The 22815-nt window shown below is 41.5% G+C and overlaps 1 protein-coding gene across 3 annotated transcripts in view; it reads right to left on the bottom strand.

The window, feature by feature from the left end:
- Nucleotides 1–4936: 4936 nt before the first annotated feature.
- Nucleotides 4937–22815, bottom strand: part of MME (membrane metalloendopeptidase) — a 100308-nt gene continuing 82429 nt past the window's right edge. For all 3 annotated transcript variants that reach the window (XM_075546947.1, XM_075546948.1, XM_075546949.1), the window contains exons 18-23: nt 21336–21455; nt 19172–19305; nt 18978–19043; nt 15365–15460; nt 14929–15005; nt 4937–6553 (exon numbers count right to left, since the gene is read on the bottom strand). In XM_075546947.1, the coding sequence (XP_075403062.1) occupies nt 6454–6553; nt 14929–15005; nt 15365–15460; nt 18978–19043; nt 19172–19305; nt 21336–21455 (593 nt within the window). In that variant the 3' untranslated portion in view covers nt 4937–6453. The remainder of the gene's footprint in view (nt 6554–14928; nt 15006–15364; nt 15461–18977; nt 19044–19171; nt 19306–21335; nt 21456–22815) is intronic.

Raw genomic sequence — 22815 nt, 5'->3', positions numbered from 1 at the left:
AGCACTGAGATGCTTACCATTCACTGACTCAGCTTTTCTCCTGCAGCCAGCATCATTGCTTGTGTTTTGTGAGATGGAGGAGGACTTTGTGGATTGGTGTTGGACATATGGGTTAATGTTGGACTTGTGGGCTTGGGCAGCACTGGGTTGGGATGTTTTCTTGATGTGCACTTAACTTTTATATAAAACTCTCTCTTATACATATGAGATTCTGGGGATTTGTTTCTCTAAAATACCCAGACGAACACACATACAATTCAGGAATTCCACTTATAGTTTAACCTTTATATAAAACTCTCTCTTATACATGAGTTTCTGTGGATTCATTTCTTTAAAGGACCCAGACTAACACCACCATCATAGCTTTCTAGTGGAAACAGTCAGTCTGTGACAATATGGACACATGCAAAGAAGGCTCCTTGCTCATGCCCATCCTAGATTTTGTAATGTGACCAAGAAAATCTCTAGTTTGGGCTAAGTTAGTGTGAGTTTGAGTTTTGCACTTCCAAACTAAAGTCTTGGCAGAAACAAGGAGAGGGTGGCTATACGTCATACTTGACGGCATCTGACACCACACCTGGGATGGCCTGCATCTGCTGCCCCTTCTCTGGTTAACCTCTGCATTTTAGAATCTTACCAGCAGGAAACATGGTGCCTAGCTGATAAAGGGATTCCTTCAGATGATCGCATGTTTGATTACCGTCTGTTTTATATTCATAGGCTGATGAGCTGGTCAGGGGTTGCCAAGCGACGAGGTTCTATTGGGTCAGTGGCCAACCCTCAGCACCATCAGAAGAAACAAACCTCTAGAGCACATTTCATTCTCACAGAGCCACTCTGAGCAGTTAGAGAAAGGTCCATCTGATTCTACTGCTGTGCTAGACACTGTGACAAAGCCACTTCGTAACCCCGGAGAGAGGGTCTGCTTCTGCCAGTTTCCTGACCACCATCCACTCACGGGGGCTGCCAGCTCTAAATTGCCTGAACCTTCAAACTGGGAGCTTCTTAATTAAGTGTAAAGACCATAAAGTCAACTCCCGCCCTCATTCCTTTTCCTCCCAGCCTCTTTCCTGTCATATAACAATTTTAAAATGCCTATTTTAATTAGAAAAATATTTATTTCTGCTCCTTCCATATATCATATTGTTCAGGATTAGTCTTTTACACACGTCGGATTAACGTGCCTTTCCACCTGCTGTTTAAAGGCAAAGCGCTGCAGGGAATGCTGGCCCGTTGTCTAGAAGTCTGTGAGTAAAACATTCCTTTGCGATTTTAACATTAGTGTTTGATAAACAGAAACATCATCTCTTATAAACATTAAAGGGCTATAAAAGTCAATTCAGTATTGTAATTGTAGAAATGAAGTATATTTTCTTTGTGAAATGATGTCCCAGGAAGAAAATATCAGTTAGCAGAGTTGGTATGTCAGTCTAAGTCAATGGGGAAGGTTGAGTGGAGGCGGGAGGAGGCGCCTGTCTCTTTGATAGTACCAAGTAGAAATTCCAGTCCAAACTTTAACGAGATTCTTATGTTGTCACTAGATTCTTCTTTCTCCACTGCTTTCCATCCTTCCTGGTCCAGGATTGGCACACACACCCTTTAAAACTTGGTCAGCATCCACTGAATACTTGGCAGAGAGTACTCTGACCCATCAGGTAGCCTCACAGTTGCTTTCTCGTTAAAACCCTCACCATAAAAATCACAAGAGGACACAGGCAAATCCAATGACTGGAACAACTATTGAATCTTGAAATACTGAAGACGTTGGATCAGTGCAGAATTGTGAACCCTCAACCCCCCACTGTAAACAGGATGCTGGATGTGAGTCCCCCCATAAGATGTGGGCCATTTACTCTGTACGTCAAGGTAGCACTGGCTCCTGATGCCCATGTTCATCAGTCATAGAGTCAACACGTGGAAGTTCCACAATTGCATCCTAAGTGATTCTTCCAGTAACGAGGAAGTAGGGTACCACCACCAGAGTGTGCCCCTTCATAACTCACGACACACGCATGCAGAGCTGTGTCTTCAACTTCAGGTTGGGGCTTTTGAATGCCAAGAACAAGACTCAAGGACAAGGTCTCCATGTTGGTGGCAGCAGGAAAAAAAAATATCAAAGTGTCCCTACTGGGCAAAGTAGGACTAACCCTTTGGGTTTCTGAAATTGTAAATTTTTGTAGAACCAGACAGCCTTGGCTTTCCCCCTCAGAGCAGCTGGAGGCTTTCATCTGCCAACCAAATGCACCAGGGCTCCAATATTTTTCTGGTTTCAAAAACTTTGAAATTTAGAGAACAACCAAAGGAAGCGAGGGTTGCCTATAAAGGGCAGGTCAGATTTCGATGCACTAATACTGTAACATAGCTGAAATCACAGTGCGCATGCAACATTGTGTCCTTTCCCTATCACCATTCACCAGATCTAAAGTTTCTGCTCTCCGGGCTTTCCTCCCCATTTCGTTTGGACTTTAAAGCTCCAGGAACATCGCAAGAGCGGAATCTTTGATGTGCTGTTTCAGGGAACATAGAGTGTTCACAGCATGTGTATTGGGGGATTTGCTTCCATATAATCAATAACCCTATTTATGTCTTCTTGGATAAAGATTAGCTTTGTGAACTTATTGTAATTTGAGATGATCAGATGAGAGTTGATAGCAAGTACATTTGTATGAGTGCTGTAAAATGCTAATATGCCTATCTCTGCAAAAATCATGTTTATATTCTAAGTAGAAAGGAAATCAGCATGTATATATTAGTCCAGTCTTTCTACTCTGCCCACATGGTGCCTTATTGTTTTGGCAAGGGCCGATACTCATTTTTCTGCCAGGCTTCTTTTTGCACAAAATAAAATAGCTGTTTTGCCAAACCAAATAGAAGCAGAGCATTTGGGCCATGAAAACAACACCGTCTTAAAGAAACTCCAAAGGACTTGGAACCAGGAATGCACAGGACAAGTAGAATTGCTCCCTCGGGTTTTCTAGAATGTAAATCTTGATGGGGGCAGACAGGCTCCTCATTCTTCCATGGGGCAGGTGGCATGTTTGAATCGCCCACTTTGTGGTTAGCAGACCAACACTGAACCCACTCTGCCACCGGGTTCCTTTGTTTAAGGTTAGCAAGCATGCCATCTTGACACCAGTCACAAGTGCCTCTTCTTTTCATCTGATCCACCCAAAGCCACATCCCTCAGCTCAGAGACAGTGCACTGGACACAGCGAGCTACTGCCTGTCATCTGATTATGCCTGTCGTTTCTGGTAACATCTGGCAACCTGCTCATTTAAATTTTGAAAACAAATCAAATTGAAAACAAAATAAAAACAATTATGATATCTTTGGAAGAATATGGTGATGAAAAAAAGAAAGCATTGGTAACATGGCTTATGCTGTTCAACTTAGAAAGCTTTGATTTTAAGCTATCAGGAAGTGCAATTTTACATACACAACAGTTCCATTTGACTTTATCCTTTTTCCTCAAACTATAAATGGGATGCAGCTTAAATATGGTCGACTGTAAAAGAGCTAACGAGGAGGAAAAGCAATAGTATCACAGATTTTCCTGGTTTTTTTTTTTTTTTTTTGAGAAACATTTCTGATGACCTGTCTTTCTTAGGTGGGACATATTTTCTTTCCAAACTAATAGATGACTTCTACTTTGAGAGCTCCATTTATGAATCCAGAAATGAGAAAGACTTGAAAAACAAGTAATCTTTTCTCCCACCCAAACCAAAAAAATGAAACTCAAGGTAGACGCATAGCAATCCTGCAGGGCAAGGCAGAACTACCCATGAGAATTTCCAAGACCGTAACTCTGTGGGAGGAGAAAGCCCCGTCTGTCTCCAGCAGAGGGGTTGGCGCTTTTCAACTGCTGACCTAGCAGATTGTAGCCCAAGGAGTAACCACTAAGCCGCCGGGCTCCTTCAACTCATAGTAACAGTACAGACACATTTGATAGAGCCTAGGACCTCAGACTTGGAACTAAAATGTGGTCTCTATGGGCTCAGGACTGAGGCACTTTTGAGATGATCTTGTCAAATGTCTGTTAAGTAAGGGGCAGATTCATGGCATGGCAGAATTGAACATATATCATTTTACTCTAGCTGAGAACCACTGATAAGACCTAGTTCTTTTTTTCTTTCTGATGGGAAAACCAGAGGGATAGATCACCTTGTCAACTGAAACAGAAGATCAGAACAAGATTGCTCTCTAAGAATCCCATCCATTGCACCTTGGGCCCCTGTAGACAATTTCATCACGGAAGTTGCCTCCTTTACCAATGGGTGCGGCCAAGAATTTTTTGTTATCTTCATCCCTGAGACATATCAGCTCCTGAGTGAAGACAAAATACTTTAAATCCTTGGTGTTGCTGATCCTAACATCTCTTTTCTTGACCACAACTTGACCCTGGTCAATGAATTTACAAGACAGGCTATATGCAGGTAGGTTTTATCTGACGTGACAACTCCAAATGAGTGAGAATGGCTTCTTAATATCTTAAATGGAAAGAAATCGTGATATAGATATTTCATAATAAAATGCTTTAAATGTTCAAAAACATCTCTAGTTAAAGAAGATGCAAGCATGTTCTGGGCTGCACTATTTGTTACTTTTCACAGTAGAATATTATCCAGTAATGAGAAGGAAGGGTCCACAGCAGAATGCAGCCATAGAGATGCATCTCATATGTGAAATGCTGAGGGAAAGAAGGCACAAAAAATATATATTGATTGGTTCTATTTATATAAAGGACAACACCAGGCAAAACTTATGCATGGTCTGAAGTAAACCGTTCTTAGGTTGCCCTGGCAGGGGGAGTGAGTAGACAGAGGAGCTGGAAGGGCTGTGACGGTGGCTGTGACGGTGCCCGGGTTGCTCCGGCTCTTGTGGTTGCTACACAGGAGGTTGTGCTCAGCTAGAGAAAACTGAGCGGGACACTTATGCTGTAGGCAATTTTTGTATATATGTTTATATTACAGTAAGTTGTTTTTGCTAAAAAAAAAAAAAAAGCCAAACAGACACATTTCAAGAAGCAAGAAACTAATATTCTTATTTTGGATAAAAAATACCCTCATTTTTATGCTAGGCTTGGAAACAGTTAAATTTGGGGAGGTTCGGCTCTTTAGTAAGTAGCGCAAGAGCTAGCCTGGCCCGTAGATCTGGCAAGGAAGGGCCCGCAACTCTCCAGAGGGGAGCTCCCACCGCAGACTAGGCACTCCCCTTCCAGAAGGCTCTGTGAGCTCAAGGTCAGGAGCAGGTCCATCTGGAGGTGCCCAACCCTCCCATTTCTATTCAGAGATGCGCTTCCCCAAGCTGCCACAATACGCTTAGTGAGTAATCGTCTCGCAGTTTCATTTATTATCAAAATATTTGGATCAGAGGACAAACCTGAAAAGAGAAGGAGATGTGGAGCTGCACGGATGCAGCTTTGCCCCTTTGTCACAGTCGCCCTCCATGATAGATGGGATTTTAAAGCCCCGCTTGTAAAGATATATAAAGAATTACATATCTCTAGACAACTGTCCAATGGCATTTTTTAACCCCAAGGTTTGAGCTTAAAGCTTTTCATCAATATGATTTATAAGTTTAAAAAGACTCCAATCTTCATCTGTACATCACTTTACAGATCTTGGTTCATAATTATGTATCTTGTAGTCAAGAACTCTACCTGAAGTGTCAATCTTCAATGATTACCTATAATAGCAGTTACTTAGTCATACAGGTACTGAGTAATTAAATATAAAAATTATTATTTATACATTACTACAAATCTCTTAAAAAGACCAAGTTTTGAGAGAAAATGAGGAATAAATTCTTAGAAAATCACGGGGAGGAAGGAATCTTCAGATCAGCCAAAGCAGGTACAAGACAACCTGTTTAGACATTCATTTTTGTCCTAAGAATGTTTCAAACAAAATGATATCAGAATGAGTAAGTAATCATTTGGGGGGGGGTTAAAAGTACTTAAGCCCCAAGGCCCCAATATGGTTAAGACTTCATTGGAAGGGTTTTGAAGGAGCATAAACATTGTAAAGGAAAAGGACTCAGGTGATGCCTTTTTCGCTATTGTGTCTCCACACCTTCCTTTGATCAGCGGTGCCAGCCTACATCAACAAGCAGGGACACGCTTTCTAAAGGAGAACAGCAAATTGGTCAACCACATGAAAACCAGAAATAAATGGTAATGCCGTCTTTCGAAATTAAGCATTATTTACACAGCGAACGTGATTGATTCGATAGACGATAGTCTGCCCCCGCTCTCCACACCCTTGTCAAAATAGCCTATCTTGACTTTTATTATGACTCGAAAGTAGTTATCATCGCTGAGGGTCTGTCTCGTGAACGTCCCCCAGGTCTCGGCAGTGTTCTCCAGGGTTCATCTTCTGGCAGACAGAGCACACCTCATTCAGTGCTGGGCTGCTGGCCAGTCTAGGCAAGGGCTGCATGGCTGCTCTTGAGGATCACCACACCCGGCATTTGTTTTCTGGGTTCATATATGACTTCTTAGGGCACTGAAAGGCTTCCGAAAACTCTGGGGAGTTCTGCAAAGTCCCAATAATCCTTCAAAACAAACAAAAATGGCACCGTCAGTGTTTGCAATTCATGCCACTTGTGGAATTTCTTTATGCAGACCAAGGGTACAGATAGGGAATTGACAGCTTAAAAATGAAAACTAAATTTAAATAGTTGAAATGATTATGTTCCTTTTCATCCGATAAGATTTACAGAAGGTAAAGTAGCAAAATGTAGGGGTTCAGAGCACAAGTGCTGGAAGACAAGCTACAAGGCTTAAATAACGGTTTTCCGTTGTGTTCCATCTTTATGACGCGGCTCAGTTTCCTTATCTGCAAAACGCATGCCATCATCGTAATAACATATTTCCAGGGGGGTTATTGTGCTTCGATCCCTCTCTTGCTGCCTTTGGGTGCTGTGGAGTTAATTCCACTCAGGGTGAATGAGTGAGAACAGAACTGCTCCATCCAGTTTTCAAGAAAAGTGATCTTTCAGAAGCAGACACTTGGTGTCCTGTGAGTGGCTCCGAGTGGGCTCACCCTTTTAGCCAGTTGTTGAATACTAACCGTTTGAGCCACTCAGAAACTCCACCGTATCATCGCTTTAAAAATAAGCAATATATATTTGAAGTTGCAGTTATGACGAGCTTGGTCAAAGAATACCGTGATATGTCACTATACAGCTTGAAAGGGACTTGCGCAATAACAAATATAGTAGGCTATAAATAAGTAATTGTTGACATGATATTGAAAGGAAGATAGTGAATTTTTTTGCCCCAAATGAACTTTTTAAGAGATTTCAGACTAGATTCAGTTTGAATAACTGGAAAGGACTGGCACAATAACAATTTCTTATCTCTGACCTCAGTGGGCAAAAATAACACTGTCCAACACACTGTCGGCAGCAAACAGCTCTGCCAGGGAGAGGCTGGTCAGCACAATGTGCTTTCTTTCTTCTCAGTGACCCTCCTTCCACGCCCACTTAGGCTGAGAGGAAGAGGTCTGAGTAAGAAAGACCTAAGGCGAATTCACTTATTAACCCCTTTCTACTCGTATTTGGTGCATATGAGGCCGGTGGACTGGAGTTGTGGGAAGATTAAGTAAGACAAAAGTCAATTCTGATGTACTGAACACTGTAAAAAATGGCATAAGTACTAATGTGTGTAAATCATTAGTATTCACGTTGCCAGAGTGGTTTTTAAAATTTAAAATCAACCCCAAACCAAACTCACTGCCATCAAGTCAATACTGACTCATAGTGACTCTCCTGTGCGTTTCCAAGACTGTCATGTTTACAGGTGTGGAGAGCCCGTCTTTCTCCTGCAGAGCAACTAGTGGTAGTGAACTGCTGACCATGTACATCAGTGTGCAATGTGTGACTTGCTTTCTGCGGTTCCCGCAATGCCTTGCATGGTGCTTTGTGCTCTGCAAGACTCCGCAGAGCACATGAGACCTGGTCCTCATGATTACGTGCCGACGAGAATTAGGGCATTACAGAGAAAGGCGTTGCTTCGGGTTTGGGTTGTTAGGTGTTACTGTAAACCAACTAGGAGAGAAATAAAGCATTTCCGTTCTTTAACCCCGTATGTCATTCTCAAAAGTTGGACTCCCTAATGCATCACCTGTCCCCACAACTCATCTGCCAGCACCCCCACACCACCCTTCCCTTTCTTTCAGGGATGATGCCAAGTTTTTTGTTTTTGGGGATTCTTAGGTTATTAAAAGGAATCTTCTATATGTGTATGTAGGTATTGTTAGTCTCCTCAATAAAAATAAAATTGGTCTCCCCAAGACTGGGGAGGCTTCTATTAATGGCAAGGTGTGTGAATTACAAGGACTTTCCTTCCGGGTCTGGGCAGGACTCTGAGAAGATCTCTGATAGGCTGGTTCCTGGGGCACCTGAACATGAAGAGGTGCAGTGGGACTCGGAGCCCCTGACTGTAGAGGAAAGTGGATCGCTCACACTGCACGTATCTGCCCAGCGACCAATGAATGCAGTGTTGAAAAAACTACTGAAATGACATTTCTCACCTCTTGGCTTGAAGAGTGTGAGCTCAGAGCGCCAATTAAGTTGATGAAAAAATAATGTGTCAATTCTTCCACCGAAATGTTGAAGAACAAATTCGCTTCTTCCTTCATACATGTAAGAATTACCAACCAGGGATTTACATCTGTCCTTCAGGGTCTAAATTGGGGAAGATTTCTGACTTCGTTTAATCCAGTCCCCTACCCATTAGCTGTCGGACAGGCGCCACACTGGCTGACTGTCCCTGCTTCTGGATGGCACGCTCCGGAAAGGACGGGGAGGCATTGCAGACTTACTGATGGACATCGCTGCCATTTTGTTTTTAATTTTTTTCAAATGAAAGCATTTTATATAGTTATATGGAGACAAATATATCGATAAATGTATAAACCCCTTACTTAACTTTATATGTCTCTTGAAAACATTAAACCAAATGAAATAAAGTAAAAGGAACATCTGAAGTCTGTCTAAAGTGGTACTGAGACCTCTTGCTGTGCAGACACTCCCGCTGATGCACCAGCTTTGCCGGCACCTCTCCATCTAGGGGCTGCCTTAGATCGTGTGCTCCTGAGCACTCCGCTCAGAAACACCTCGGGGTTTCATATATTTTCCTAGGATTTAATTAGCGTTTGGGTGTTTCAAACATCAAATCTTTGGATGGAGTATATTTGTGCTAAATAATCTACCTTGGAAACGTGAAGAGGCTTCAAAAAGTGTGTGGAAAATTTCACGATCTTTTAACTCTTTTCCTAAACACCGTTTGAAGCCTCCCTTGTACATTAACAAGACAATGAATACTTTCTTTAAGAGAGGGATTGCATCTCATTAATATTGCAAGTAGTATTTACACTTACATGAATTTCATGCTATATGAAAACTGTGAAGTTCTCACGCTTGTGTGTTTAACAGCAAAAAGTAATAACAGCTTTTATTTCATTGGCAAATCCCTTGTGTTCAAAATACGAGAGAGATATAGCATTTACCATCATGTGACCAAGAATGGCCTTTATATCACACAATATTCCCGACTACACTTGCCTTTAATTAACTGTATTTTCAACTTACTAGATGAGAACTCAACAATTCATGGGACGTAAACACCCACTTCTTGCTTCTCTTAAACTGGACTGACTTGGTTAAAATGGTAGCTGCCATTCATGAGTTAACTATCCAGTCTACCGTTAATTAGTTTTCAGAATTCTTTACAAGAAAAGTTCAAATGTTTCCCTCTTTCTGCTTGGAGGGTAATACTGAGTAATCACAGCAGGTAAATGAGCAGGCTACAATTTGGACAGCAGTGGTATCATTTCATCTATTTATTTGCTGCCAAAATGGTCAAATCCTCACATTATATAAAAATAATATCTATGTAAATTTAAAAATGAATTTATAGATTACCATGTAAATATTTTTATAACAAACTACTCTTCCCTACAGTGGCTGTAGATGTCTGATAAAAAACTGGATTAAAAAAGATTGACTTTTTAAGCTGTAAACTCAATTCCTAGAATAGTAATATAAAAGATTATTTTGATATTAAAGATTTTAGATGGTTATTTTAAAATGCATATAGCTTTATTAGGGATGGATAAAAGAATCATAGGTTAGAGCTAACAACTATTTTTCAGATCAGGTTTTCTATCAAGTATATTTTGATTTTTGTTTTTAAACTGCCTGTTTAAGCATAAGTTTATAAAACCTCCTTCCATTTCAGAAGCTTTTCTACATGACGCACCAAGCACAATTTCTAAACAGTAATTCAGTATCTATTAATTTTTGAGATTCTTTAATAAATATGCTTCACTTTGTAAAGTCAGGGAGTGGCTGTTTCCAAAACTAAATGGAACCTCAACTCTCCCTAAGGAAAGCCCTTTACCTCCAGGGAAAGTAATAATGTCCTTGACAAAAGGTTGGCATTCGATTTACCCGTTAGAAGAAAATACCACAGACTTCTCTTCCTACGAATGAAAAATAATCACAAAGAGGCAGCTTCAGGGCCAGAACAAAGACAACTTAAGGTACAAATTTTATCACAGATTTATAATCATATACTGTTTTCATTTTAAAACAAAGGTAGAAACTAGTTATCTACCTAACAACATATCACTGAACCAGTGACCAGTTCCTGGCAAAATAGAAGACATGACAAAAAGCCTCTGATAGTATCCAATGGAGAAAGTTGAGAAATGTATAGCATTGCTACACTCGTGATACTTCATTTTTCTCAAATTTACATACTACGTAATAACCCATTGCCTTCAAGTTGCTCCTGACTCATAGCAACCCTCTGCCAATACTACAGAATAGGCATTTCATGTACATGAAAATTCTCCCGATTCTCACAATCCGACAGATGGAGAAACTGAGGCACAGTGATCAAGTAACACCTTGCAAATGAGAAAGGTATGGCTGGAATGCAAGGTCATTCCAAAGCTTGCACTCATCTTTACTCAGGAGTTTAATGATTGGTTTTCTGGCCAATCAGAATGGGGAGCCCACCAACTGCCGCTGGGAGGATTCCAATAACAGTCACCCTAGAAGTCAGAGTAAAACTGCTTCCCCCCAAAATATTCATTCTCCTGTGGAGCTGCTGAAGGGTTTGAACCACTGCCCTTTTAGGTTAGAAGCCAAATGGCTAATCCACTATGGTACCAGGGCTCAGGGAACGGGAGAGGTGGGTGGCTAAAGGCAGGCACTGGGGTAATATGAAAGAGAATTAAGAAAGCAACAAGAGAAAATTCCCCATCAAGGGCCCATATCAGGAGTCAGGAAAGCCTATCATCTGTGGCTCTTTGGTGCAGGAATGAATATCTCGCTTTGAAAGTCTTCATTAAATAAGCAGTGGAACTCTAACTAGCGGTCAACAATAATCTTTGTCATCGAGAAACAAGACTAGCACTGGCAAGAGAGAAGACGTGTTGTGGTAGTTATACAATTGTTAATAGAAGGTTTAAGCGTGTAGGGGTAGAATCTAGCCTGTCCATCAGGTCATTGTCAATGAGGCTTCTGTGGGGGCATAGCCTTCCCCTAAGGATTCTGGGAATTCCAGTATTTCCTCCTTGGGGTGCGAGACTCTTGGCTCACACCCTGGGAGACATAGCAGCTGACAAGACACATGGACCCACCCTGATGCAGCCTTGGGTACTGGAGCAGCCATGCAGAGACCCCTGCCAACCCTCAGAGGTTTCCAATGTCATTGGATCCAAAGACTTTCTACCCACTGGCCTGTGATCTTCTACATTTGGTATCATTGCATGTGTTTCATGAGTCTAAGGAGGACCTAATGGATTGGTATCAGGCATATGGGCTAATATCAGACTTATGAACTTGATCAGGACTGGGTTGGGATGCGTTCTCAATGTTCAATTGCTCTTGTATATAAATCTCTTTCTTATACACGTATGCATGTCCATGGATTTGTTTCTCTAGTCTACCCAGACTAACACACACCTTAATATGGATGAAAGGGAAAGCTAAATAGAGAAGAAGGAAGTTGGCCAAAAATGTTGGAATCAGGGGGAGACCCTGGAAGGAGTGTGCAAATACAACCCTGCTATAATGATGATTTACAAAGAGCCCTATTGGTATAGTGGGTTATGTGTTGGGGCTGCTAACCACAGGGTCAGCAGTTCAAAAGCACTAGTCACTCTGAGAGAAAGATGAATATTTCTACTCCCATAAAAGATGTACAGTCATGGAAACACATAGGGGGCATTTCTACCCTGTCCTATAGGGTTACTCTGAGTGAAAGAGTGAATGTGTCTGAGGGAGGGAGAGATTAAAATTGGTAGATGTGCAGACAGACACACAGGGGAAGTAGGAGCATATTCATGAATATATATAGGCTTGGCAAAGAATAGATGTATAGGTGTGTTTACTCTTGCTACAAATATGTCCATGAATGGGATGGAGCATACAGGGGACAAAGTTCTGGAAACTTCATAGATTTAATAAAACACCCTGAAAGGATGAATCACTGGGCCTGGTGGAGCAGGACCATCATCTCAGAAGGCACCAAGGTCAACTGGAAAAAACAAAGTCGATAGTCTCTAGGTAGGATATAGTTCTCTACATCCTAGTTTGGGGAGTAGGGACTTGGCTCTAAGGTGCAACTACTGGCCTCTCCCTGTCTGGAGGAAAGAAGAGCGATGAAAATCGAAGACAGATGAAACCGTCCATCTTGTGGACCACTAGAGCACGTGACCATCAGTCCCCAGGACTCTGAGGCTAGAAGATCCAGACGGTGCTTAGCTACCTCTACAGACTACTCTGAAGGAATCACATGAGAAGGTCCTGGATAGACTGGGAGGAAAATGTGGAACAAAACTCAAATCATAAAAGAGATCCAACTTATTGGTGAGAAAGATTAGTAGAACTTCTGAGACTATGGTTCTTAGTCACCCTTCAGGTCTGAAACAGAATTCACCCCATGGCTCAGTTACCAGCCATCAATAGACAGTCTATAAGGGAATTCTAACGCCAGTGAGGTACCCATATCTGAGAATCATTAACCATTTGAAAGCAAAAGAAAAGCATTGACCCAAGGAAAAATTGCAGAAAGAGGAATGGAGACAGGCAATACAGAGAGGAAGTGGGATTGGTGATGTTACCTAGCATGGTTTAGTTCAGGTGATTTGCATAAATTTGTAAATACCGACATACTCAGAATTAGATTCTCACAACTTAACTACTGGAGTTTTCAGTAAAGAAAAATGACAGCTTGTTAAAGTTAAAACTAAAAAGTCAGCTGGGTAAACCAAAATGAGAAGTCACCAGGGATTTTTGCCGCTCATTACCTAGAAGAACTCTTTTGGGGATTTTAGCAGCGCTAATTTAGCTTGGGCTGTCCATGAAATCGGTCTAAAATAAGCATTTAACACGTCAATAAATTTGGAAAGGACTATAAAGGTAAACACTGGATGGTGGTGAAGATGATGATAGCGGCGAGACTAAAGCAAGCTAAACAAAGCCATCTAGCATTTGACTGTGCTGCTTATTGTAACATAATAAAATGTGCTTTTTCCTCTAAGGCCAGGTCTTTTTCCATGTCTGGGAGAAAGACAGGGGGGTTTGTACTCAGCGAACAGCTGACGTCTCGGGAACTCCCAGGGGAGTTCTACTCTGTCCTGTAGGGTCTGTATGAGTTGGTATTGACTGGGTAGCGGTGAGTGGGTGATTGCAGGTCAATTTTAGTTAGGGTTTTAAAATTTAGCTCCTTAGTCCTCTTTGTTCTCAGATTCTATTTTTAAACCACAAAATATTTTGTTTTATTTCTGACATTTTTCCTTTTACCTGAGAAATATACCTTTGATTAAGAGTTATAAGACTTGGGCAATATGTGGTACTAGGAATTCCGTTCTAAAGTGGCTGTACGGAGATTTAGAATTTAATATTCACATGTTGGTCAGAGTGATTCTCATTCAACTGCTTATTCTCTAGCTTTTCCAACTTGAAAAGGACTTTATCATCTACTTATATATTTTTTCTTTTAAAAATCATTTTATTGGGAGCCCTTTCAGCCCTTCTAACAACCCATATATCCATGTGTCAAGCACATTTGTACATATGTTGCCATCATCATTTCCAAACATTTTCTTTGTACTTGAGTCCTTGGTATCAGCTCCTCATTTCTCCCCCCTCTCCCATAAACCCTTGATAATTTATAAATTATTATTATTTTACTATCTTATACTGATCACTGTCTCCCTTCACCCATGTTTCTGTTATTTGTGCAGAATTTGGGAATTTGGGGGTTGGAGTGTTTATATATCGATTGTTATGATTGGTTCCCTCTTTTTTCCCCCCACCGTCCCCTTCCCCTCATGGTATTGCTACTCCCATTACTGTTCTTGAGAGGTTTATCTGTGCTGGGTTCCGTGTGAAGAGAGCTCTTATCTCTACCAGTGTACATGCTCCAGTCTAGCCAGATTTCTATGGAACATTTTCCTCTAGGAATTTTTGTGAGCTCCTTCTCTGCTTTAAGGTGCTCTCCTGAAGCTTTGGGGAACATTTGATCGCATGTTGAACACTCTGTAGTAGCCAGGTTCTCCATATTTTAATCAGAAATATTTCCTTGGGATGGCTACACGTTGGTTCTTGGTTTAAACCATTGATAGCCTCAGACAGTACATCTTTGTGCTACTGTTTTGAGGTAACATCTTCATTGGAATCAACCAAGCACCACACCTGGCTCCCACACATTCTGAGGATATGAAGAGTTATGGTAATCAGCTATTCTTGTACAAAGAAGAGTTACTACCCTGACATAATCTGTTGTTCCTCTATTTGAATAAACACTCCCCCCCCCCATGTTATCCAATATTAGAAGGAACTAAATTCAGATCTGGCAGCTTGGAGGGAATACAGGAGCGTTATGACGGTTGCCCATACTCACACACCTAAAACTGCCTGGACTGTGCACATCTGTTTTAATGGAGTTCACAGCATACTCTTGCCGGTAGGTTCCACACCACACCTAGGGATAACCATAGACACAGTCACATTATGAAAACAGACTAGATCAAGATTCATGTACATCTTCCTTGGTCAGGTTAGGGGGGAGGGGAGCAAACTCCCCAGTGCAAAAATGAAACTAAAATCCTGCCTTCCTTTACTATGCACTCTTTAAAGAGAGCTCGATGATACACAATTAGGGACACAATTACTGATCACAATGTGATATGACAGCCTGCAATACACAATGAAAGTTGGTCAGGTCAAAGGCTTTGTCACAATTGATTAAACTGAGGAAATTTCACACGCAAAATCTAACTTACCGTGAAAATATAACTCAAATATTTATTTCTTTTCTATCAATCAAGAAAGACAAAGTACCTGGGCAAAGTTCAAGAAGAACAATTGTTTATGGTTTAGTTCAAGTCCAGGAAGTAATTTTTCTTCACCGTTCTTTTTGACGTAATTTTGATAAGCCTAGGCAGTTAATGAAATAGAAACAAGATGTTTACAATGTATAAACTTTATACCTTATATGATTTAGAAATATAGTGCAAGACCATTGAACCAAATATATAATCTTTTATAGCTCAAAAATTCAAGCTCCCTGCCATGAAGTTGATTCCAACTTATAGAGACCCAGGGGGGCAGGACCGAGCAGCCGCTGTGAGCTTCTGAGGCTAACTCTTTACAGGAGTGGACAGCTTCCTCTCATTCCCATGGGGCAGCTGACCATGTGGTGAGCAGCCCAGCATGTGACCACTGCGCCACCAGAGCTCCTTTACACCAGAATCCCCATCATCAGACATTCAGATTTGCCCACCTACTGCTATCTCACAGATCGGAACGAATCACTAGAATTTATTTACAAATGGTCTGAAAGGGACCAGATTAACGGAGGACATGATTTTGGTACCTACCACATGATCAGTGAATGTCTCCTGAATGACTAGATAACATTAAGCAAAGACGGACAAACTACTTTAAATATTGTTCTATAAATAGATGGGTAAGTCCTGTCAGTCAGAGAAATAGATTACCAGTGGGATTTGCTTAATTACCACCCTTAGCAAAATAGACTCACTATTTTCAAGGCATGCTTGGGTCATCCCTTCGAGGTCTAGTATTTAAGGAATCTAACAATAAGACTAGGGAGTAACTCTGATCCCTCCCAAATAACACAAAAGCAATGGAGCCTCATTTACATTAGGAGGCAAGAATTTAGCTTACTGGAGTATCCGAAAACATTCTTGATTCTACAGGGTTTATGCACAGTATTTGAAAATGTAGTTCTCCTCTATTAAACATATTGAAGAAAGGAATTGACAATAAACTTTCTGAGATATGTATTTATAACTTAACAAAAAAGAAAGTGATCAATTAGATGATAAAAAGACTTCTTTCATGTCTTCCTATTGCCCATTAACATAAATTTAATAAAACCTCTGTTGTTAAATCACTGCCATCGAGTGGATCCTGACTCCTGGCAACCCTATAGAACAGGGCCGAACTGCTCCGTGTGGGTTTCCAAGACTGTAACTCTTTATGGGAATAGACACCCCCCTCTTCCTTCCTTGGAGTAGCTGCTGGTTTCAAACTGCTGACCTTGTGGTTAGTTCTGACATCTATTGAGTCTGTGTACAACAGAATGAAACACAGGCTGGTCCTCTGCCATCTTCACAATAATCGCTATATTTGAGCCGAGTGTTGCAGCCCCTATGTCAGTCCATCTGTGAGCGTCTTCCTAGTAAGGGAAAATGGTCTACACCTATGGAAGCCTTCAGTCCATTCTCCCATAGGGGATAACAATTTAACAATGGGGTAAGTCATTCCAACTTAAGATTTCCATGTATTTTCAAAGCATTCTGAACTTTTAACACCACAATAAATTGCTAGTGTTCGTTCCGAATGCTCTTTAAATGAGGATCACCAAGGAAGCGCCAACCAGATGTCGCCTGGCTCTTTCCAGCAGTGATTCTCGAGCTGGCTGCACCTATCAGAAACACCACGGAGTACTGTGAGTGCCAGGCCTTCTGTTGCAGCCAGGGTACAGTGACAGAGATGAAATGTATCCTCCTGTCTGCAACAGTCAAATGCCGGAGGGACTCGGTGAAGCAACAGCAGTTTGCATGACACTGTACAGCAGGGAGACGGGGGAATGATGTCAGAAAGACGTAAATAAGCAATGCGAATCCTCCAATTGCCCCACTTCTTGTCTTGAGAGGGTTTCCAGGCCATGATGTAGAGAGCGGAGTTCAACTGGGACCTGGGGGCTCCTTGAATTATGAGGAGGGGACCACACAGGATAGGTTGGGATGGGCTGGAAAGGGTTAGGATAGGACGGGGCAGCGTAGGATAGGGGAGGAGAGCAGAGAATGTGAGTGAAATGAAGGAGAGGAAAGGAGGGAAGAAGAGAAATCTGCACAGAAAGAGAACAACCCCTGAGACCATAGATGGTCTTTCATGTTCGGGTGAGCCCTAACCTAGATATCCTTGTGAAGAAACTAGGAAAGGCTGGGGAGGAAATACCCCCAAAAGATTACACATAGCAAGGTGTGCTGACCACACAAGACTTAAGATAGTGTCTACTCCCATCAGCAAGAATGGAAAAAAATTTCACCCAAAGATTTTGTCCCAGCAGCTGAGGAATAAGCTACACCTTGTTCTGATCCTCCCAATCAAGTCTTAAAAATAGGAATCAAAAGAACCGAACCATGTCTCAGTAATTTAACTGTGGCCCCAAAGAGAGTTAATATGAATATTTATTTACCCATGAATATTTATTTACCCACTCGAAACCAAACTCACTGCCGTGGAGTTGATTTCGACTCAGACTCAGCACCTAACGAGGCAAAATGCACATTGGCTGGTGTCCAAGCTCAGTAGAGAAATAGCATCACACCCCCGCTCAGTGATTAGCCGAGACTCATTCTTTCAGAAACTTTGCAACCAGTTTAATTTCCTAAGTTCACACTCTGATCAGCCTGGGAGACCTGCCCAAAATGCAGGTTTCCACACTGGTCTGATGTCTCCACTTTATTGACCGCACCGCCAGTCTTCTCCTTTCTCCTCACCCAAACCTTATCCCAGGAGCCTTCCCACCCTGCTGGGACCGTCCCTACATTTTCTTGTGCACATGGCACTCATTAGACCACGCCCTACCACTTGCTCATAGCATCATGACATTGTTTCTTTGAGAACATATTCCTGTATCTACAGCCCCTTGAAGAGTATCTAAACTACAAACAAGTAAAAGGAAACAAAATAACGCACCCGATGATGTTGAGCTGACTTTGACTCAGGCAGCCCTGTCCATGTCAGGATGGACCTATGTTCCTTAGGGTTTTCTGCAGCTATTTTTTTTAAGTGGATCATCAGGCCTTTTTGGAGGCAGCTCTGGTAGACAGAAACCACCAATCTTTTGATTCGTTGCTTTCATCACCTGGGCACTCTGCCAGTCACACAGCACAACCTTTAACCAGACTTTGTTGAATGCAAGAATGAAGGGAAACCCACTCCCATGGTCCTGGGATTGACTACCAGACAGAGCACAGTCACTTCGGGCCTTTACTGGATCCTGGCAACTGAGCTATGGCTGAATCCTCGTGCGCCTGCGTGTGCTGATTAGTGCTCCAAAGAATTCTGTGAAGTTGAGCATCCTGTTCACTACATTATTCAATAATCCCCCAACCAACCTCCTGAAGGGGAAACTTTTCCAGTGATTATTTCTTTGAAAACAGATGCCTCGATGAGAAATTGAAATATTTCCTCATCTCTGTTGACATAACTTTCTGAGTTTTTTCAAGGCTGAGAAACAGACTCTTGGCCCATTCAAAATAATTGTATTAGTATGTTTTCCAGTCCCTCTCTCGTCATTTTCTGACCATCGTTTGTTGCTTATAGCGTATGCTCCTTTTGCAAAAAGCCTTACACGAATGAATATAATAAATAAACATTCCAGTCACTAAAGTGGGAAGAAAATGTGACTACTCACTCTGTATGCTTGTCCAATGCCTCCATTATCGGCAATATTTTCCCCTAATGTATTGATTCCATTGAGCTGTTTAAAAAAGGGAGAGGGACTCTTAAGTATTTTAGGATTAATTGTTCAAGTATCATAAAATGAGAAAAGCATCAACAATTCACTTTACACATGCAAAACTTTCTGAGAGAAAGAAGGTGACATACGTGCTGTCCACCTGCCAGGTCCCAGGTGAAGTTCCCATACTGGTAAACCATGCACTTGGATTGCTCTTTAAAATTATCTGCAGATTGTTGACTCCACCAGTCAACAAGGTCTCCATCTTTATTAAAATTTCTACCTGTAAAACATTTAATTGAAACGGCAACGTCTTACAGCAAAAGCTACAATGGTCTTAATTCAGAGTTCAAAGACTCAAATAGCATTGTGTAAGTCAACAGTACTCAGGGCACATAATGGGGGCGGGGGAGGACACTGATGTCCTTCCTCATCCTCAAATCTGATGATGCCCGTGCTGCCGGAATGCTGACAGACTTGTTTCACACACTTGACTCTTCGTTGTCCATCGTGATGAGTATATATGGTCCAACATTTGCCAGCTCAAATGTCCACTCGCATGATGGCCTGTTTAGTGCAGTGCTGTGGATTACGCTGTATGCTGTGCAAACATCACTCACATTCCCAGACCCACTTGGCCCTGGCTGTCACATGGAGGCCACCAAACAAAAGGGAAGTGTGCCCTGCTTCTGTTGTGGGGTTTCTCCCTGAGCCATGTCCATTGAACTTGGTATTTGAAGGCTTTTAAGAAGGTAACTGTGCTGTGTTGGCATCCACTTGGTATTCTCATAGCCTTCATGAGACATCGTCGGCCCACAGGTTCCTTCTACTTCAAAAAGTCTCCTTCTGCCCCATCTCCTGCTGGTCCTAAACTGTATCCTTTACGATCCCCAATGACCCTTTACGATCCTTTATGACGCTTACATATGTTATGCATTCGGCACTTAAGTGGATCATTGTTGTATTTTTCAAAGAATCATTTTATATTTATTATATAGCACAGTCATGAAGTCAATTACAACTCATATTGACCCCATAGGACAGCTACAGAGCATGTGGTTGGCAGCTTAACGTTTAACCCACTGCTCCTAGACCAGGCTCTTTTTCATCTCTGGGGCAGTGCATTATTTATAAAGGTTATCAGGTCACCCGGCCTGCGTTCATATGGCGGGGCTCCTCTGACTTAGCTCTGTCACTTTGAACAGTTCTTTCAGTGACTTTTATTTCTATTTGAACAATGGGAACAGTAATAGCACGTACATTTCAGATCATTATATCGTTGGATAGCACTGATAATGTGTGTCGTGAGCTGTCGGCACTCAGTAGACATTCAGTCAACACCGGCTGTTATTTTTAATTCTCGTGTACGGGCATTATTTTCCTCTCAAGTGTGTAATCTCACTGATGACACAACACAGAGCAGTGTTTCCCTAGAATACCCAGCACCTTGCTTGGCACCAAACAAATGTTTAAGTATTTTTATCTTCTTTCTATTTTCTTTTTACATGTGAACGTATCTTTCCCATTGCTCCAGCGGTCAGTTCTTTATATATGTCTCATGTCCTCACATACATCAAAACTTCCAGTGAAATTCTAACTTTGCTTTTCTGTTCGGGACAACAGATAAACATTCAAATGCCTACTACAGGCAGGGTCCTGAACTAAATTCTAGGGGTGAGAACAATAACAAAAGCAAACACAACACAACAGAAAAACAGAACAGAGCAAATCACTTGATGGCAACCAACTGGAAGAGTCCACAGGCATTTCAATTGTATAGACAATATTTTTTGAATTTTCATCTAATTTTAAGACAGGAACTTTGTGTTCTAAGAGCTTGGAGAGATGAGACATAGGCAAACAAGAAATAAGCCTAGGCACTGCCAATGTGGTGATAAACATCACAGTATTCCCCCAGGGTATTTGTTTTATTCTGTCACACACCAAAGCTCATATGACTTACCGTATATATCCGTGTATACTTGTGTATAAGCCAAGTTTTTCAGCACATTTTTTAATGAAGTTTTTGTGGTAAAATTAGGTGCCTCGGCTGATATTTGTGTTGGCTTATACTTGAGTATATACGGTACTATGCTATTAGAATATATATACTTATGCACATACATATATACCTATACAATATATTCGTGTGTGTTTTCATAAGCAACAACTTGAAAGGGCTTTGAATGTGTGGTGATATTACAGGCGAGATAACACTGATGAAAGAATTTCTGGACTGATAAATCATAATAACTCTTAAGCCTGTTTCTTAGGCTCCATGTCAGCCAAAGGAAAATGTAAACTGTCCTTTACCACTGTCATCGAAGCCGTGGGTGATTTCATGTCCGATGACCATGCCGATGCCTCCAAAGTTCAGCGAATTGGGCTGCTGAGCACTGAAGAAGGGGGGCTGCAGGATGCCGGCCGGGAAGACTGCAGAGAAAGAGACGCAAGATGACTTGTGCATCATCTATGATGGCAGGCCCGTGGGTCGCTTCTTGCTTGCTAAACTGTGGCTCAGTTAGTCAGTTTCTCTTAGCAGAATATAAAAACCTTCTGTGATAGAGATGAATGCAGGTCTTTCAACATTAATGGCACAAAGAGTTCATCCGAAAAGAGCACCGTATTTTATGATTTATAACCCCAATTCCCATTATAGCCTCTTTTAAGATTGTTTTCTACTATAAGGAGCTAGGAAAAGGAATAATTAAAATCGTCATTCAGAAGGGTCTTGTCCTATACAAATTTGGGTGTGGGGGGAAATAGTTACTTGGTAACACATGGATCAGCCTTTAATATTGTTGCGAGCATTTTGTATATCTAAATCGTTTCTTAAACAGAGTCAGCCAATCTAAGTTCTTACTTGATCACATATCCTATTATATTTTCATCAATCTATCTATGCTTAGAGTCAGTATATTTCTTTGTTTGCGGTTCATGACCCTTCCTTTTTCTGTCTTCCCCAATGTCACCCCAGTATCAGTTAGCTCACTAAGAGCAAAAAAGTGTGTGTGTGTGTGTGTGTGTGTGTGTGTGTGCGTGCGTGTGTGTGTCCATTTATATTTTTGTTTGGGTTCATTTTTCCTCCTAGCTCATGATCCCTAGTCTCTGAAGTCAGAACAGTATCTGGAAATCATAGGTATTGAGAACATATATAAATGAACAATTGATGATGAATGAATGAATGAACACTCAATTTGCAATGCTATCTCAAATATTTAGTCATTAAATAGCTCGTGAACTTTGTATTCTACTCTGAGACATAAAATAACTTGGCAACATTCTCCACTTAGATACCTAGCAGACTCATTGGATTAAAAGATTACTTTCCCGCCGAAGCCATCGCTTTCGTAACTGAAGTATGGCTCCTGGTGCAATGGAAGTTTCCTCGTCATCCAAAGTGGGAACTGGGGGGTTCTTTGTATCCTCCTATCTTTTTGCACAACCTTCGTCACTACTTCAGTGAATGCCAAGTCCAATGCCTTCCTTCCTATCAGAGCTCATGTTTATTTTCCCCCTTTCATTCTTATTGCTGCTATTTTAACTCACAATCTCATTCCTTGTTTCAAGAAGTATTTACACTAATCTCCAAATTGCTACCCCCCCCCCATCCTATCTCATCCAACTCTAATCTCTCCTAATCTACCCCCTTATAATCTATCTTCCAGCTAAATTAACCTTCCTGGTCACAATCTCCCCATTCCAAAAACACAACAAAGACCCTTCAGTAGCGTCTCATTGCTCAGGAGAAACAAAGTCTTCCGCCTGGCCTGTGACTCGATGGCCATGCTAA

The sequence above is a fragment of the Tenrec ecaudatus genome, chromosome 4 (assembly GCF_050624435.1).
Source record: "Tenrec ecaudatus isolate mTenEca1 chromosome 4, mTenEca1.hap1, whole genome shotgun sequence".
NCBI classification, from domain to species: Eukaryota; Metazoa; Chordata; class Mammalia; order Afrosoricida; family Tenrecidae; genus Tenrec; species Tenrec ecaudatus.
Note: the sequence above shows the minus strand (reverse complement) of the source record. Positions and strands in the feature narration are given on the sequence as shown.